The sequence below is a fragment of the Liolophura sinensis genome, chromosome 4, assembly GCF_032854445.1.
Source record: "Liolophura sinensis isolate JHLJ2023 chromosome 4, CUHK_Ljap_v2, whole genome shotgun sequence".
Taxonomy (NCBI): Eukaryota; Metazoa; Mollusca; class Polyplacophora; order Chitonida; family Chitonidae; genus Liolophura; species Liolophura sinensis.
This window is the reverse complement of record NC_088298.1, coordinates 5,351,150-5,364,328: the sequence shown is the minus strand read 5'-3', so window position 1 is coordinate 5,364,328 and position 13,179 is coordinate 5,351,150. Positions and strand designations below refer to the sequence as shown.

The 13,179-nt window shown below is 38.6% G+C and overlaps 1 protein-coding gene across 2 annotated transcripts in view; it reads right to left on the bottom strand.

Annotated features, from left to right (window-relative positions):
* The window catches only part of LOC135464697 (serine/threonine-protein phosphatase 6 regulatory ankyrin repeat subunit C-like), a 37,906-nt gene that overhangs the window by 8,907 nt on the left and 15,820 nt on the right, over positions 1-13,179 (bottom strand). For both annotated transcript variants that reach the window (XM_064742199.1, XM_064742198.1), the window contains 12 exons: positions 12,876-12,979; positions 9,679-9,835; positions 9,206-9,300; positions 8,277-8,340; positions 7,822-7,889; positions 6,893-7,013; positions 6,226-6,296; positions 5,434-5,539; positions 4,261-4,329; positions 2,901-3,171; positions 1,155-1,354; positions 102-241 (listed from right to left, as the gene is read on the bottom strand). In XM_064742199.1, coding sequence (XP_064598269.1) covers positions 102-241; positions 1,155-1,354; positions 2,901-3,171; positions 4,261-4,329; positions 5,434-5,539; positions 6,226-6,296; positions 6,893-7,013; positions 7,822-7,889; positions 8,277-8,340; positions 9,206-9,300; positions 9,679-9,835; positions 12,876-12,979 — 1,466 coding nt within the window. The remainder of the gene's footprint in view (positions 1-101; positions 242-1,154; positions 1,355-2,900; positions 3,172-4,260; positions 4,330-5,433; positions 5,540-6,225; positions 6,297-6,892; positions 7,014-7,821; positions 7,890-8,276; positions 8,341-9,205; positions 9,301-9,678; positions 9,836-12,875; positions 12,980-13,179) is intronic.

The following is a 13,179-nucleotide window of genomic DNA, read 5'->3' as shown; positions in this document are numbered from 1 at the left end:
AGTTGAACTTTGGTTGATGGTGGTGACCAGTTGAACTTGACTGTCCAGCATTTATGCAGATTTTGATTTTTTTTTAGCCAATCAGAATGGCCGACACAAACCTGACATTGTCCTCACTGGGTACTGTCGTGTACACAGCTGACTCCAGTAGAAATCTCACCACGTCCATCCGGCCAGTCTTACATGCCACCATCAGAGGTGTGTTCCCCAGGGGGTCACGCAAATTGTGGTCAAATCTCGGCTGAAGTTTTTAAGAAGAAAAACAAGAAACTTACATTCAGATCATGGACAAGATATTTCGCATCAAAAATAAAAATGAAAGTGTGAGATCTAAAAAAAAAAAAGGGTACTGTATATGTTCAACCACTACAGCACATTTGTCACGGGATGTTATGCAAACATGTACAATTATTATGAAAATAATGATAAAAATGATTTGTTTATATGACTAAAGATGAAAGCTTCATAAAACTGTGCAAATTATTTCCCTATACTCCATAGTTCTGTCAGAATGTTTCAAAATATTGGTTGCAGAGGTGCTTGAAATGGTTAAAGAGTTAGGGTATATATCCACAGAGCACAAATAACTTTTACTTTATATATTCTTTTAATTCATATTTTCATAATTTTTTACTCATCACAAAAAAAAGACAGCGGTTTTTGGGCAAAGGAAACCAGTGCCCAGAATACACCACCACCCGCCTCCGGGTAACTCAAATCTCCTGACAGAACCTCCTGACTGCCAAATGTTTTCTCTAGCCTGTGGCATCCTGGTTCACAGGTTTATCAGTTACAGCGAGTTAATGATTTTACCAACAACACTTGTGTATGTATGTATGTACAAGTCAGTGCCGCCAAAGTGCTGCTGCCACTCAAGTAGCATGCCGAAGACACCAGGCAGGACACCCAACCCAGTCACATTATACTGACACCGGCCAATCAATCCTGTTTCCATGCTCTAACCCCTCAGTGCTGAGCGCCAAGCAAGACAGTGACAAGTACCATTTTGAAAGACTTTGGTTTGACCCAACCTGTGTTTGATCCCGGGTCTCCCGCTTTGAGGCAGAGGTTCTAACAAATAGGCCACTGAAGCAGCACCTGTGACTGCACCTGACCGCTCATATTAAAGCTTAAGGAATATCTTCCAACTGTACCAGCCAGATCTGTTTGAGGCTGTTCAGTCCCTTCCTGTCCAGTATCCACTTCATGACTTGTGAGGTGTGGTGCTCACGATACGACTCTATCATGATCCGAACCCCTTCATACTCAGGGCACTTAATTAGCTCCCCTTGTTCCCCGAGCAGTGCCGTAGTGGCATCCTGGTCCAGCAGGAGTTTGACGATAGTTCGATATCCTGCATGCAGTAAATAACACGATCATACATTTTTCATGTGGTTTACTGGACACAAGTGTGCCAAAACGAAAAATTACCATTTTTTCTTTTTTTAACAGGGTAACATTTTCAGCACAACTAGACTATTCCAATGAATTCATATGACAACCTACAAAACTCAGAACTGCCATAAAAGGGAACAGTCCCTGTGTAAGAAGCAAATTACAAATTGCAAATTAATAAAATAAAATAAAATAAAAGTGCTGTAAGCTTCATGTCATTTTAACTGGAAACCATTTTGTTCAGAGAAGATAGAAGCTATCGCACACTGCAAACTGAATACCGTAAAATATCATTCCAATAACAGATATGTAATAACAGAAGTGTAATGTCACAAGTATAATAATAGATATGTAATTTCAGAGGTGTTATGTCAGAAGTGTAATGACAGAAGTGTAATAACAGATGTGTAATAACAGAAGTGTAATGTCAGAAGTATAATGATAGATATGTAATAACAGAAGTGTAATGACACAAGTGTAATGTCAGAAGTGTAATGACAAGTGTAACATGTGTGAAATACAAGTAGTATACAGGTTATAACAAAAGTGTTATAATAGCTAAATGTCAGAAGTATAATGTCCAAAGTGGCATGACAGAAGTGTAATGTCAGAAGTGTAAAATCAGAAGTGTAATGACAGAAGTATAAAACAACATGTGTAAAATACCAGTAGTATACATGTTATAACAAAAGTGTTATAATAGCTAAATGTCAGAAGTATAATGTCCGAAGTGGCATGACAGAAGTGTAATGTCAGAAGTGTAATGAGAAAGATGTAATGTAAGAAATGTAATGTCAGAAGTGTAATGTCAGAAGTGTAACGAATGAAGTGTAATGACAAGTGTAACAACATGTTTGAAATACCAGTAGTATACACATTATAACAAAAATGTAATACTAGCTAAATGTCAGAAGTATAATATCAGAAGTGTAATGTGAGAAGTGTAATGACAGAAGTGTAACGTGTGAAATACCAGTAGTATTCACATTATAACAAAAGTGTAGCAATAGCTAAAAGTGAGAAGTGTAATGACAGAAGTGTAATGTCAGTAGTGTAATGTCAGAGCATAATGACAGAAGCGTAATGACAGAAGGGTAATGTCAGAAGTGCAATGTCAGAAGTGTAATGACAGGAGTGTAATGTCAGATGTGTAATGACAGAAATGTAATGTCAGAAGTGTAATGTCAGAAGTGTAATGACAAAAGCGTAATGACAGAAGTGTAATGTCAGAAGTGTAATGACAGAAGTGTAATGTCAGAAGCCTAATAACAGAAGTGTAATGACAGTAGTGTAATGTCAGAAGCGTAATGACAGAAGCATAATGTCAGAAGTGTAACGACAGAAGTGTAATGTCAGAAGCGTAATGACAGAAGTGTAATGTCAGAAGTGTAATGATACAAGTGTAATGTTAGAAGCATAATGACAGAAGTGTAATGACTGACGTGCAATAAGAAGTGTGACAACAGCTACAAGCGTACTAAACCATACTGATAACACAAACAGACCTTTATCTGCTGCCAGCTGCAGGGGAGTTTTACCATCACCATCTAAAGCATTGATGTCCAGCTCCTTGTAGTACGAGTGTTTCAGACACTGATACGGCATGTATGAGAATTTCTTATCCTTCTGCTTAGACAGGAGAGTGTAGACAGGGGAGGTAACTGGCCGACAAAATTGCAGCAGAAACTCCACCACTTGGCTGTGACCCATTTTAGCAGCTGCGTGTAGCACAGTTGATTGGGTAACTGGGTGTCGTCTTGTGATGTCACCCCCACGCTGTGAAAGTAACATTTTGTTCGATTGATTGATTGATTGGTGCCTAATGACAGCTTTGTAACAGTTTATCACTTACACACCTGTATGAATTTTTAGACTACTGTGTACTATACCATGAAAACGTGAAAATAAAGTCTAATTATACTAATCATAATGGTTTAAACAGCAAAATGACAAAATATTTCACTGATGAACAAACTATACAGGTTGTGGGTTCCCACCGGGATCTGCTCGGTTTCCTCCCACCATAATGCTGGCCGCCACCATATAAGTGAAATATGTGAAAGTGAGTATGGCATAAAACACCAATAAAATAACAAACTAAACAGATTGGATGTAAAATCCTGGTACGTCATAAAAGGGAAATTTTGGACTCTATTCTATTTTTGTTAACTTCCTACTCAAGGGTTCACCTTCACTTGTGCCGCAAGGGAACCTTTTATGGGTGAGGGAAACCACACTTCCTGAAGGAAACCAACTCCTTTGTCTGGCTTGTGTGCTATAAGCAATAGTAGACCGTACCACTGAGTTCCAATTGATTGTAAGATGCTTACAGAAAGGAATTGTCAGATGATTGTATCTTTTCAGAGTTAGGATCATATGCCAAATTTGATTCCTACATAATGGGAGTCTGTATAAATGGAACATGTACCAGTCAGTAACTTCCTTGCCTTCATTATCAGAAGAGTTCTACATCATAATAATTCAACAACGACATGAGAAAACATTCTCATAGCATCTTTTTGAGACAATTAAATTGCATATCTTTACTTATCTTTTATTATACTTTACTATGTCTATCTTAGGCAAGTATTTGTGTTTCACATCAATTTTGGTGCAATTGTAAACATTTAGAACAGGGTCAACCTGATTGTAAATACTGACTGTAAGTTACAACTATTAAACACAGCTTACAATTCCTTTGTGCCTGAGAGTGTCAGTTGTAAGTTAGGGCTACGCTAGAGATCTTAGTGATTTACAATCAACTTCCATGCTAACGATCCCTCTGTCCAATGTACCTAGCCCACAATCCTAGCTTAGAGTCACAAGACACAAACACCAAGATTCAACAAAGAATGTCAATATTACCTCATACAAAAGTTTGATCACATCCAAATGTCCATTCTCCACAGCCAAGTAAAGGGGGGCAACTTCTCTCTGAATGAAAATGTCATCCACGTTTTAACCCTCTGCCTCATAAATGTACGCATGAGTTCGACCAATAAAACTGGTTATACTCTGACTTTCCTGCTGTACGTGGGAAGGTTGGGCAGCAACCTGTGGATGGTCGTGGGTTTCCCCCTGGCTCTGCCCGGATTCCACCCACCATAATGCTGGCCGCCGTCGTATAAGTGAAATATTTTTGAGTACAGCGTAAAACACCAATGAAATAAATAAGTAAATATACTCTGACTTTATTTTTTTTTCAATAAGAGGTTTTGTACTGTGATGTGAAGGGAAAACACGGCAAATCATGGCTGTAATACACTGTACAGACATAACAGTGGTGACTGGTACATGTGTACCAGCCAATCAAGATGCCCAAGGCTTGGTAAATTCAGAAGGTCATGATCCTGACTCATACATTTTCCTCTCTTGTACTGTGCTAGCTTGATGATAACAATTAACCACTGCCCTACATTGATCTCTGAAATAAAGACTTTTCCCAGATGGGGGCTGACACCCTAAGTCGTGAGTTCCGGTCTCAAGCCAGTATTCTACAGGTCTCGAGACAAGTGATTTCAATGTCAGAAATTTAATGCATATTGTCGGACTCCCTGATGTTTATGGCAGACTCTATTTCCACAATTTCTTGACATTCAAATTCATGTACCACACTTGCTGACTTTTCCTTAACACAGTTCTGACCAATCAGACTTGCCGTCTGGCTGCCAGACCTCAAACTATTCAACCATTCAGACCCAACAACTCCAACCAATCAGACTTGCCGTCTGGCTGCCAGACCTCAAACTATTCAACCATTCAGACCCAACAACTCCAACCAATCAAATGCCTTCTGGCTGCCAGGCCTCAAACTATTCAACCATTCAGACCCAACAACTACAACCAATCAAATTGTACATAACCTCTGCTGCTAGACCTTAACCCAATCAAACTGTTCAAACATTCAGGCCCAACAACTACAACCAATTAGACTGCTCATACTTCATACATGTACTTTGGGGTAAACACATGTTTGACCAATGAGACTGCTTGTACTTCAGAAGTATGTGGTAATATGACCATTCAGATTGTTCAAACCTTGAGATTAACATTGTCCCCATCTTCCAACACACGGAACAGTCTTTCCCCGTCTCCTGTCAACGCACAGTCATAAAGTTCAGGGGTCAAAATCTCTTCTTTGCGTCTGAAATAAAGAAGGATTTATAATGAGTTGGAAAGAATAACTCATGATCATTCACTTTCTTAATGATTATAGTTCTGATATCTTCATGATCTCAAGGGTTTGCCTCTGTTTTCTGTGCCAGTTAACAGTTTCTCTGGGGACAAAAAATGAATACAGGTTTAGGACAAGTTTTGCAACATATCTGACTCTAAGTGTTGAATAAAAACTGACACAAGATGACAAAATTCAGATGCACCATTATAACCTTGGCCAAACAAGACCTACCAGGGGAAAGAAAACAAAGGGGAATGTTTTTCTCTCTCAAGCGACAAAAATATTATTTTGTGTTTTGCAATGATCTAACACTAAAATATAGAATAACACTAAAATTAAGCTTTATGTTGTCTGATCTCCATGTTTTCATGAATTTCCTCCTTTTCAAGGATCATTCAAATGTATCATCAACAGGAAAAATTGCTGGGTCATGCCACATTTCCCAAATATCAGATGATTTTACAGATCTGTTGTCATTTCTATACACTCCTTCGACATTGAAAATAGTTGCGATTTGCTTGTAAAACAGAGGTTTAAATAAGTGTGACCTCCACGATAAATATTTAAGTCATGACTTACTGCTTTTTTTATAATTCACACAAAATATGAGGAGAAATCTATCAATACACAAATTCAGTGTGAATGACTCTTACTTTTGGATGGCGGCTTTGATTCGGTCATGAACAGCTGTGTTAACTGCAAGTTTGGACGCCAAGTGTAACCCCTGAAAAAACATATGTCGAAACTTGGGAATATACTGAATGAAAACTCTAGGTATGTATGTATGTGTATATATATATATATATATATATATATATATATATATATATATATATATATATATATATATATATATATATAAATATATATGGTTGGGGTTTTACATCGTACTTAAATATTTTTTCTGACATATGACAAAAAGGAATCATTACGAGTATGTGTATATACTGTGTCTTCTTGTGGCAGGGCGAGTCCATGTCGCCAATGTGCTGCCACTACTGAAGTATCATGCTGCAGACACCAGACATGACACCCCATATCCAGGCAGATTATACTGACACCGGGCCAACCAGTCATGTTTCCTTTCTCTAACATCTCAGTGCTGAGCGACAAGCATCAAACCACAAGTAACATTTGTAAAATCATTCGCATGAGTTGACTCGGGTTTAATCTCGACTTCGAGTTCGAGATGGATGCTCGAATCTTTAGCCCCCACCAGCCATTATAAAAAACGGAATGCGTAGAGGTTGCTGTTGGTATAGCGTAATACACTGTATACCTCAAGGACGGCATTTGAAGCCGCACAAAATGTGCACGTACCGTGTACGTTTTGGGGAAGAATTCCAACATTGCCTCCAACACGTCCCCATGTCCATTCATAACAGCGTAGTGCAAGGGGAGGTAACCATGCAGGTCAGGAATGCCGGGGTTTGCATCCCGGCTGGGACACAAGAATAAAAAACATAAATACATACAGGAATAATTAAACCACAAGTTTACTACGAATACAGACAGTGTTTCATTACAACTTCATGCTTTAACAGCTTACCTATCTGGGCATGGGAGTAAAAAGACAAAACATTATAGACAACTGTACAGACCAGTAAAAGATAACACTATAAAACTGTTCTACTGGACAAAGTATATTATTTACTGACGTTGCGGCGACAACCTATTACCTTTAACAGAGTAATGTGTTAAACAAAAAGAATTCCTGTTTATATTGGAGTTACATACAAAAACTAAGTGAACAAACCAGTATGTACAAGTTTCATGGTGAACACAGTTCACGTTCGCGGTTGAAGTATACAATGGGTCTATACAATTTTAAACAATGAAACAACTGGAGTTTGCATATAGCAATAGGTTGTTGCCGCAGCGTCAGTTAAAAGATATATTGTCCAGTAAAACAGTTTTATAGGGTTATCTTTTATAGTATACTACCCTGGATGTCTGAAAATCTACATATCTATGTACAGAGCAACTTTAAAAGGTCAGGGTGTAACAGTTAAATTAATTTGTTTATTTGATAGCTGTATAACGTCATATTCATCTGTTTTTATATGTTTATAGGATGGCAGTCAATTTTCATGTGTGAAGCAAAGCAGAGTGCCTGGGGTAAACCGCCAACCTTTGACAAGTTACAGATCAACTTTCCCACATGTCTCATAACCTATGTTTTTGGAAATTTTTGTTTTAAGTTCTGTAGTAATCCCATGACTTGCCATGGCAACGGTTTTCCCCCATACCTGAGTAGCACCCTGACTGTCTCCATGTTGCCTGCTCGGGCCGCAACTGACAGAGCTGTCTGGCCAGTCTGAAAAACGGAAATAATTCATCTACACAAATCCTTTAGATGTCACACATGTTGAGAGAAGTTTCATTAACTGGTGTTAATTTGTGTTAGTTAACCTAACTGGTGTTAATTTGTGTTAGTTAACCTAACTGGTGTTAATTTGTGTTAGTTAACCTAGTTGACATTAATTTGTGTTAGTTAATCTATCTGGTGTTAATTTGTGTTAGTTAATCCAACTGGTGTTAATTCATGTTCGTTAATCTAACTCGAGGAAGTTATACGAAAAATATAAAGATAAAATAAACAGGTAAATACAATAAAAACAACTTGAGAAAAATTTCACAATTTCACTCCTAAAACACTATTAACTTCAAGAGAATTTAAGAGAAAGTAAACAAATATCCATACCTTTTCATGTTGAGCGTCGATAGGTGAACCTTCAACGGCCAATAACTTCTCCAAATGGTCAACTCTAGTCAACAACAACAACAACAAATCTCATATTGTGAATATTATGGCAAGCAGGGATTTTTTGTTTGACCTCTTTTGTTACTAAAGGTCAGAAAGTTCTACTGTGCCATGTGACCTGTCAGAAAAGTTAGGAAATTATTTTGATAACACTTACTATAACATGGACGCCTGGAAAAAAAGTTTCATTAAAACTTATTTAGAGTAAATGAAATCATAGAGAAAATTGAGACGTTGAGCTTTTGTAATCTTAACAAGTTCCTACAGGAAAAGTGTGTCATTTCTGTCTACAGAACACAATACGTCACCATACAGTCGGACTTTGTTTTAGCTGTAGCGACAAACATAGTACAAAACAGTCTGATAATAGCTCCCTAATAAGCCCCAATCGCATTCCATACATTGCACCACTACTACAGGGGCTTCTGAAGTTTAAGGCTGAAGCTGTTTTTTTTTTATGGTTAATAAAACAGCGATATTTCAGTTTCTACTAGGTACCTGGATTTCTCCGTTGTATTTGCTACAAATTACTGCATGGACAATGGAAATGCAAAATGCAATGCAGAGTTTCAGTGAAACTTGCGTTTATTTTAGTAATCAGGCCCCCGCTAAGACATCGGGTCACAATTAGCTGTGAGATTTCATGATACTTCAAATAAAGAGGTCTGCTGGCAACCTGCTGATGGGCATGGGTTTCCCCCTGGGCTCTGCCTGGTTTCCTCCCACCATAATGCTGGCCGCCATGGTATAAGTGAAATATTCTTGAGTACGGCGTTAAACACCAATCAAATAATTAAATAAATAAATGAAATAAAGGAAAAGCAGCTGTCTGAAATGTGCATGACTCTTTTATTCTGCAGAATCATTACCTGTTATTTTCAGCTGCCACCATGACTAGTGTCCTGCCTAGCTCATCCACCACGCACAGATCTGTGTACCTCACCTCAGATTCAAACGGCACACCCTGACAATCAGTACATTTATTTATTTATTTATTTATTTATTTTACTGCTATATACCACAGTATTCAAGACGTTCTCATTCACATTTAAATTTATTTGATCGTTGTTTAACACAATGATGTAGAAATTTTCACTTTGACAACGGCAGCGTCAGTTTCATAGAGGGAGCGGAGGGAAAGTGCACTGCCTGAGATAAACCACCCCGCTTCTGGTAAATTACTTATGAACTTTATCACGAGTGATGTACTGATCTGAACACCATGCTGGTGGAAAACATGTAGTCTTGTAACAAATATTATAGACAGCACATAAAACACCTCATGAATACAGTCACAAAATTTTAGACATCAAACTCACAAATACACACGCTGAATTCATACCTTTTCAATAAGCCCACTTAGGTATTCCGAGCGTTGAATGCGTTTTGATCGTAAAATGGCCCTGCATTCCTCGGCGTCTTGAGTACGGGTTGTGTCGTCTGGTCTTCGGCCATCGAGATCTTCCAAGTTAAAGTCTGCACCACGATTTAGCAGGACGCTGCAGCAGTTAAGTGGTTCAAAAATATCACATGACCATGAAAATATCACATGATCAAGAAAATATCACATGACCATGAAAATATCACATGACCATGAAAATATCACATGACCAAGAAAATATCACCATGACCATGAAAATATCACAACAATGAAAATATCACATGACCAAGACAGTATCATGTGACCATGAAAATATCACATGACCATGAAAATATCACATGACCATGAAAATATCTCACAGCCTCTGCTGACTTCAGGCTAAGGACAAAAACACCACACTGGTTTTTTTCTGTTTTTTGGGTGGGCCAACACAAAACAAATCAAAAAATGGAATAGAAATAAAACTGATAACCTAACTTTGTATTCTGATGTCGACGTTTAGTTGATTTACCCGAAATTGTTTTCCTGAAAATTTTCACAAACAATTGTTGGGACAGTCCACGTTTCCCACAAGTAAGAAGACTTTCAGTTTTATTTATATAGGTGAAGTGAAATTTTGCCTTTGAACTGTTCCTTTGCGCTAAAAAGCTTTGACATTGAAATTGTGATTTTGTTTTTTTTTTCTTGTTATTGTACTGCAACGGGATGGAGGCCTTATGACCAGTCAGCGGCTTCTTGTCATTTTAATTAGGCATCTTTGCCAGTCACCAGGTGATAATTTATTCCACAATTCTCTGGGGGAAGCCTGCCATTGGTATTTCTGGTCACAGAGAGTCTACTTATGAGCAACTGTGTTTTACATTATGGTTCTCTTGCCACTGATATTGATATTAAAAAAAGATTCACTATGGCTGTAAAACAAAAATTCAATATTTTGTGATGTTCGCCAAAAAAAAATTGAAATATTATCAATTTGGACCAATCAGGCACCAGTGTTTTCTATAACCCAAGACCACACCTGCTGCCGATGTGATGAGACTTGGACACTGTACTGCTGTGTTGCCCTACAGACTGAATGACTGCAGGATATGAGTGACGGCACGTCAGGTTTCATGTTTCTCTTTCATATCCCAAGGCCTCTGGTTACTCTTTCATATGCCAATGTCTCTAGTTTCTCTTTCATATCCCACCGGCCCGGATAGCACAGTTGGTAGAGCGTCCGCTTCGGGACCGGTAGATCCAGGATCAATCCTTGGTCGAGTCACACCTAAGACTTTAAAAGAGGAAGTTGTAACTTCCTTGCTTGGCGTTCAGCATGAAGGGGATAGTGCAACGACTGGTTGACCCGTATCAGTATAATGGCTCGGGCGGGGCGGCTTACTTGCCTTCGGTAAGTCGTCTCAGTGATGCAGCACTAAATAAAAGAGCGGTGGAAATCCGTCCTGCAACAAGGAGGCACATTACACGTGCATGCACCCTAATGATTCCTTCGTCGTCATATGACTGAAAAATTGTTGAGTACGACGTTAAACCCCAAGCACTCACTCACTCTTTCATATCCCAAGGCCTCTGGTTTCTCTTTTGTATACCAAGGTCTCTAGTTTCTCTTTCATATACCAAGGTCTCTAGTTTCTTTTTGATATACCAAGGCCTCTAGTTTCTCTTTCATATGCCAAGGTCTCTAGTTTCTCTTTCATATACCAAGGTCTCTAGTTTCTCTTTCATATACCAAGGTCTCTAGTTTCTCTTTCATATACCAAGGTCTCTAGTTTCTCTTTCATATCCCAAGGCCTCTGGTTACTCTTTCATATCCCAAGGCCTCTGGTTACTCTCTCATATCCCAAGGCCTCTGGTTACTCTTTCATATCCCAAGGCCTCTGGTTACTCTTTCATATCCCAAGGTCTCTAGTTTCTCTTTCATATCCCAAGGCCTCTGGTTTCTCTTTCATATCCCAAGGTCTCTAGTTTCTCTTTCATATACCAAGGTCTCTAGTTTCTCTTTCATATACCAAGGCCTCTAGTTTCTCTTTCATATACCAGGGTCTCTAGTTTCTCTTTCATATACCAAGGTCTCTAGTTTCTCTTTCATATACCAAGGCCTCTAGTTTCTCTTTCATATCCCAAGGTCTCTAGTTTCTCTTTCATATACCAAGGTCTCTAGTTTCTCTTTCATATACCAGGGTCTCTAGTTTCTCTTTTATATACCAAGGTCTCTAGTTTCTCTTTCATATACCAAGGTCTCTAGTTTCTCTTTCATATCCCAAGGCCTCTGGTTACTCTTGCATATCCCAAGGCCTCTGGTTACTCTCTCATATCCTAAGGCCTCTGGTTACTCTTTCATATCCCAAGGTCTCTAGTTTCTCTTTCATATCCCAAGGCCTCTGGTTACTCTTTCATATCCCAAGGTCTCTAGTTTCTCTTTCATATACCAAGGCCTCTAGTTTCTCTTTCATATCCCAAGGTCTCTAGTTTCTCTTTCATATACCAAGGTCTCTAGTTTCTCTTTCATATACCAGGGTCTCTAGTTTCTCTTTTATATACCAAGGTCTCTAGTTTCTCTTTCATATACCAAGGTCTCTAGTTTCTCTTTCATATCCCAAGGCCTCTGGTTACTCTTGCATATCCCAAGGCCTCTGGTTACTCTCTCATATCCTAAGGCCTCTGGTTACTCTTTCATATCCCAAGGTCTCTAGTTTCTCTTTCATATCCCAAGGCCTCTGGTTACTCTTTCATATCCCAAGGTCTCTAGTTTCTCTTTCATATACCAAGGTTTCTAGTTTCTCTTTCATATCCCAAGGCCTCATAATAATTCCAAATTAGAAATTGATGTATAGAGTTACCATGAACATCAGAGAGAAATGGCTGTGGCATATAGGCCTGTGTCCAACCCTTATCCAAAATAAATAAATAAGAATTAAATTAAAATTAATTCTTGTCTTTTATTTTAAATGTTTAAAACTGTTGATGGCAACAAAGATTGAGAATTGGATTTTCCATCCAGATGTTCGCTCATTTATCACATAGCTTTCATTCAATGGTAATTTGGCAAACAACGGATTACTCTTACAAGTTGCATGACTTTACCCAATGAAACATGACCGTTCAGAGAACGGGTATTATGTCCTGACAAAACAGTACAATATCAGCCCATGACTTACTTGACGGCCTCTGAACAGTTGCTGACACAGGCACAGTGTAGAGCGTAGGTACCCAAGCTGGGGTTGGGTTTGTTAGGGTTACAACCGAAGACGCACAGCAGAACCTGTCGTAGAAACAAAACAGGTGTAAGTGTTGTGAAACCAAAATTGGTATAAGGAAAAAGAAAATGATGTAGGGAAAAAATTGGTTCATGACACAAAAAGGGGTATATGGAAACAACATAGGGGTACATGGAAACAAGATAGGGGTACATGAAAACAAGATAAGGGTACATGGAAACAAGATAGGGTCATGGAAACAAGA